Source organism: Oncorhynchus mykiss, chromosome 15 (genome assembly GCF_013265735.2).
Source record: "Oncorhynchus mykiss isolate Arlee chromosome 15, USDA_OmykA_1.1, whole genome shotgun sequence".
Classification (NCBI taxonomy): domain Eukaryota; kingdom Metazoa; phylum Chordata; class Actinopteri; order Salmoniformes; family Salmonidae; genus Oncorhynchus; species Oncorhynchus mykiss.
The window spans coordinates 73,797,301-73,803,871 of record NC_048579.1 but is presented as its reverse complement, the minus strand read 5'-3'; the positions used below and the strand labels follow the sequence as shown (position 1 = coordinate 73,803,871).

General features: G+C 43.8%; 1 protein-coding gene across 5 annotated transcripts in view; it reads right to left on the bottom strand.

Moving 5' to 3' along the window:
- Nucleotides 1-527: 527 nt before the first annotated feature.
- LOC118936425 (LIM domain only protein 3) overlaps nt 528-6,571 on the bottom strand; it is a 126,261-nt gene continuing 120,217 nt past the window's right edge. For 2 of the 5 annotated variants that reach the window (XM_036945341.1, XM_036945339.1), the window contains exon 4: nt 528-715. In XM_036945341.1, the coding sequence (XP_036801236.1) occupies nt 610-715 (106 nt within the window). In that variant the 3' untranslated portion in view covers nt 528-609. The remainder of the gene's footprint in view (nt 716-6,571) is intronic. The other 3 variants (XM_036945340.1, XM_036945342.1, XM_036945338.1) reach the window with 3 other exon arrangements.

Here is a 6,571-nt window from a genome sequence, read left to right as displayed (position 1 = left end):
TGTACATGTCGTCCATTGTGACCTTGTAAGGGCCTCCCCTCCCCCCTCCTCCTCTGACAACCCTTAGTCTCTATGGCTAGTCTCTAATAGCCAGTCTCTATGGCTATTCTGTACAGCTGAGAAACGGTCCCTTCCAGGTTGAACGTTGGTTGTTGGTTGGTTATATACACGTTAGGGCTCTGACATTGGAGAGGAAGAGAGAGAGAGAGAGAGTTGTAGTAGTGCTTTTGGTGTCTGATTGGATGGCTTTCCTCCTTCCTTCCTTCAGTCTGATTGGATGGCTCTCCTCCTTCCTTCCTTCAGTCTGATTGGATGGATCTCCACCTCCTCCCTTCAGTCTGATTGGATGTCTCTCCTCCTCCTTCCTTCAGTCTGATTGGATGTCTCTCCTCCTCCTCCCTTCAGTCTGATTGGATGTCTCTCCTCCTCCTTCCTTCAGTCTGATTGGATGTCTCTCCTCCTCCTTCCTTCAGTCTGATTGGATGTCTCTCCTCCTCCTCCCTTCAGTCTGATTGGATGTCTCTCCTCCTCCTCCCTTCAGTCTCTCTCTGCTCTCCTCAATCCCATCACCCCCCCCCTTCTCTCTCTCTCTCTACTCTTCATCTGTAGTCAGCGAACCTGCGGGGCGTATCCCTCCTTCATCAGCCCCTCCTCGTAGTCCGTCTGACACAGGATCATATTGTTCTTCAGGAAGAACTTATCTCCCACACAAAACCTAGAGAGGGAGGGAGAGAAAAGAGAGAGTTTATTGAGTTTAATTTTTGAGTTGTTGACTTTTTTTCTTTTTTTTTACAGGGACATTAATCAACGTTTCAGTAAAATTGACGGTTTTAGCCAGCCGGCTAATTTTCAACCGCAGTCCCTGGGCAGGTTATTAAAAACAATTACAAATAACAATACAGACAATCATTGATCAGTGAGCACACGCAGAGCAACATAGGACAAGCAAGACGTAGCATACAGACAGAGCAACATAGAACAAGCAAGACGTAGCATACAGACAGAGCAACATAGGACAAGCAAGACATAGCATACAGACAGAGCAACATAGGACAAGCAAGACATAGCATACAGACAGAGCAACATAGGACAAGCAAGACATAGCATACAGACAGAGTAACATAGGACAAGCAAGACATAGCATACAGACAGAGCAACATAGAACAAGCAAGACGTAGCATACAGACAGAGTAACATAGGACAAGCAAGACGTAGCATACAGACAGAGCAACATAGGACAAGCAAGACGTAGCATACAGACAGAGTAACATAGAACAAGCAAGACGTAGCATACAGACAGAGCAACATAGAACAAGCAAGACGTAGCATACAGACAAAGCAACATAGGACAAGCAAGACGTAGCATACAGACAGAGCAACATAGAACAAGCCAGACGTAGCATACAGACAGAGCAACATAGAACAAAACAGACGTAGCATACAGACAGAGCAACATAGAACAAGCAAGACGTAGCATACAGACAGAGCAACATAGGACAAGCAAGACGTAGCATACAGACAGAGCAACATAGGACAAGCAAGACGTAGCATACAGACAGAGCAACATAGAACAAGCAAGACGTAGCATACAGACAGAGCAACATAGGACAAGCAAGACGTAGCATACAGACAGAGCAACATAGGACAAGCAAGACGTAGCATACAGACAGAGCAACATAGAACAAGCAAGACATAGCATACAGACAGAGCAACATAGGACAAGCAAGACGTAGCATACAGACAGAGCAACATAGGACAAGCAAGACGTAGCATACAGACAGAGCAACATAGAACAAGCAAGACATAGCATACAGACAGAGCAACATAGGACAAGCAAGACGTAGCATACAGACAGAGCAACATAGGACAAGCAAGACGTAGCATACAGACAGAGCAACATAGAACAAGCAAGACATAGCATACAGACAGAGCAACATAGGACAAGCAAGACGTAGCATACAGACAGAGCAACATAGAACAAGCAAGACATAGCATACAGACAGAGCAACATAGAACAAGCAAGACATAGCATACAGACAGAGCAACATAGGACAAGCAAGACGTAGCATACAGACAGAGCAACATAGGACAAGCAAGACGTAGCATACAGACAGAGCAACATAGGACAAGCAAGACGTAGCATACAGACAGAGCAACATAGGACAAGCAAGACGTAGCATACAGACAAAGCAACATAGGACAAGCAAGACATAGCATACAGACAGAGCAACATAGGACAAGCAAGACATAGCATACAGACAGAGCAACATAGAACAAGCAAGACGTAGCATACAGACAGAGCAACATAGAACAAAAAGCAGCAAGACAAAATCTATAAAAGCAACAGAGTGTTTCCACACCTCACAAGTTACAGACAACATGGAAAGTGGCAATACACAACTAGGGATTATGATCACAAATCTGACTGGCCTTGAGCTTCATGTTTTTATGGTGAAAGTGTGATATGTGGTACAGTTATGTGTGTCTGATGGCAGTGTATTCCAGACATGGGAAGCTCTCACAGAGAAAGCGGATTTACTAAAGGTGCTTTTCCTTAAGGGAACTATACAGTCACCTCTCATGGCAGACCTTGTGGATCTGCTGCCATAAAAGTGGGTTCTCTGTATAACAAAAGTTCAGAGTGGAGGGGGAGGAGCCAGGCCATTTAGGATCTTGAATACAAGACATGCGTCGGTGTATTGCACAAGATTTTCCCAGCTCAGGAGCTCATGCTTTCTGAGGATGTAACAGTGATGATGGCTATTGGGCTTCCTATCAAGCACTTTGAGAGCCTGTTTGTAGACAGACTGAATAGGTTTTAATGTTGTACAGTAAGCTTGGGCCCAACTAGTCAAGCAGTATGTTAAGTGGGGGAGTATCATAGATTTGAAGTACAGTTTTGTTACCTCTGCAGTCAAACAATTTCGTATATATCAGAAATTAGCTAGGTTGAATTTGGATATCTGAATGACCTTTTTCACCTGCTTTTTAAAAGAGAGGTTGGAATCGAGTATGATGCCAAGGTACTTAAAATCAGATACCACCTGGAGCTTCTCCTCTGACACATAGAGTCACTGAGTCACTTTGTAACCTGGACCATTACAGTAGTGAGTCACTGAGTCACTTTGTAACCTGGACCGTTACAGTAGTGAGTCACTATGTAACCTGGACCATTACAGTAGTGAGTCACTATGTAACCTGGACCATTACAGTAGTGAGTCACTGAGTCACTTTGTAACCTGGACCATTACAGTAGTGAATCACTGAGTCACTGTGTAACCTGGACCATTACAGTAGTGAGTCACTATGTAACCTGGACCATTACAGTAGTGAGTCACTGACTCACTATGTAACCTGGACCATTACAGTAGTGAGTCACTGAGTCACTATGTAACCTGGACCATTACAGTAGTGAGTCACTGAGTCACTTTGTAATCTGGACCATTACAGTAGTGAGTCACTATGTAACCTGGACCATTACAGTAGTGAGTCACTATGTAACCTGGACCGTTACAGTAGTGAGTCACTGACTCACTATGTAACCTGGACCATTACAGTAGTGAGTCACTGAGTCACTATGTAACCTGGACCATTACAGTAGTGAGTCACTGAGTCACTATGTAATCTGGACCGTTACAGTAGTGAGTCACTGAGTCACTTTGTAACCTGGACCGTTACAGTAGTGAGTCACTGAGTCACTATGTAATCTGGACCGTTACAGTAGTGAGTCACTGAGTCACTTTGTAACCTGGACCGTTACAGTAGTGAGTCACTGAGTCACTATGTAACCTGGACCATTACAGTAGTGAGTCACTGAGTCACTATGTAATCTGGACCATTACAGTAGTGAGTCACTATGTAACCTGGACCGTTACAGTAGTGAGTCACTGAGTCACTATGTAATCTGGACTGTTACAGTAGTGAGTCACTGAGTCACTTTGTAACCTGGACCGTTACAGTAGTGAGTCACTATGTAACCTGGACCATTACAGTAGTGAGTCACTATGTAACCTGGACCATTACAGTAGTGAGTCACTATGTAACCTGGACCATTACAGTAGTGAGTCACTATGTAACCTGGACCATTACAGTAGTGAGTCACTATGTAACCTGGACCATTACAGTAGTGAGTCACTATGTAACCTGGACCATTACAGTAGTGAGTCACTGAGTCACTATGTAATCTGGACCATTACAGTAGTGAGTCACTATGTAACCTGGACCGTTACAGTAGTGAGTCACTATGTAACCTGGACCGTTACAGTAGTGAGTCACTGAGTCACTATGTAATCTGGACCGTTACAGTAGTGAGTCACTGAGTCACTTTGTAACCTGGACCGTTACAGTAGTGAGTCACTGAGTCACTATGTAATCTGGACCGTTACAGTAGTGAGTCACTGAGTCACTTTGTAACCTGGACCGTTACAGTAGTGAGTCACTGAGTCACTATGTAACCTGGACCATTACAGTAGTGAGTCACTGAGTCACTTTGTAACCTGGACCGTTACAGTAGTGAGTCACTGAGCCACTATGTAATCTGGACCGTTACAGTAGTGAGTCACTGAGCCACTATGTAACCTGGACCATTACAGTAGTGAGTCACTGAGTCACTATGTAACCTGGACCATTACAGTAGTGAATCACTGAGTCACTATGTAACCTGGACCATTACAGTAGTGAATCACTGAGTCACTATGTAATCTGGACCATTACAGTAGTGAGTCACTATGTAACCTGGACCATTACAGTAGTGAGTCACTATGTAACCTGGACCGTTACAGTAGTGAGTCACTATGTAACCTGGACCATTACAGTAGTGAGTCACTATGTAACCTGGACCGTTACAGTAGTGAGTCACTGAGTCACTTTGTAACCTGGACCGTTACAGTAGTGAGTCACTGAGTCACTTTGTAACCTGGACCATTACAGTAGTGAGTCACTATGTAACCTGGACCGTTACAGTAGTGAGTCACTGAGTCACTATGTAACCTGGACCGTTACAGTAGTGAGTCACTGAGCCACTTTGTAATCAGGACCATTACAGTAGTGAATCACTGAGTCACTATGTAACCTGGACCATTATAGTAGTGAATCACTGAGTCACTGTGTAACCTGGACCATTACAGTAGTGAGTCACTATGTAACCTGGACCATTACAGTAGTGAGTCACTATGTAACCTGGACCATTACAGTAGTGAGTCACTTTGTAACTTGGACCGTTACAGTAGTGAGTCACTATGTAACCTGGACCATTACAGTAGTGAGTCACTTTGTAACCTGGACCATTACAGTAGTGAGTCACTATGTAACCTGGACCATTACAATAGTGAGTCACTTTGTAACCTGGACCGTTACAGTAGTGAGTCACTGAGTCACTTTGTAACCTGGACCATTACAGTAGTGAGTCACTATGTAACCTGGACCATTACAGTAGTGAGTCACTGAGCCACTTTGTAACCTGGACCGTTACAGTAGTGAGTCACTGAGTCACTTTGTAATCTGGAGCATTACAGTAGTGAGTCACTATGTAACCTGGACCATTACAGTAGTGAGTCACTATGTAACCTGGACCGTTACAGTAGTGAGTCACTATGTAACCTGGACCATTACAGTAGTGAGTCACTATGTAACCTGGACCGTTACAGTAGTGAGTCACTATGTAACCTGGACCATTACAGTAGTGAGTCACTATGTAACCTGGACCGTTACAGTAGTGAGTCACTATGTAACCTGGACCGTTACAGTAGTGAGTCACTATGTAACCTGGACCGTTACAGTTACAGTAGTGAGTCCTGGTGTAGCTTGTTGTTTGCTCTTTGCACATACAGTGCCTTGCGAAAGTATTCGGCCCCCTTGAACTTTGCGACCTTTTGCCACATTTCTATAATTAATTTTATAATAATTTTGAATAATTTTGCACGCCCAATTTTTCAGTTTTTGATTTGTTAAAAAAGTTTGAAATATCCAATAAATGTCGTTCCACTTCATGATTGTGTCCCACTTGTTGTTAATTCTTCACAAAAAAATACAGTTTTATATCTTTATGTTTGAAGCCTGAAATGTGGCAAAATGTCGCAAAGTTCAAGGGGGCCGAATACTTTCGCAAGGCACTGTATATCACTGTATCATCTGAAAACATTTGAACTACAGACCCAGTACAGACAGAAGGCAGGTCATTAATGTACAGGCTGAACTACAGACCCAGTACAGACAGAAGGCAGGTCATTAATGTACAGGCTGAACTACAGACCCAGTACAGACAGAAGGCAGGTCATTAATGTACAGGCTGAACTACAGACCCAGCACAGACAGAAGGCAGGTCATTAATATACAGGCTGAACTACAGACCCAGTACAGACAGAAGGCAGATCATTAATGTACAGGCTGAACAGGAGAGGCCCCAGTATTGACCCTTGGTGCACGCCCACATCATAGCTAAGAGTGGGCGACAGCTCACTGCTCACTCTGACACACTGAGTTCTGCCTTCAAGGTACGATTTCATCCATCTCAAGGCATCGGGGGAAAAGTTGAACTTGGACAATTTTATGATGAGAACCTCATGGTTAACAG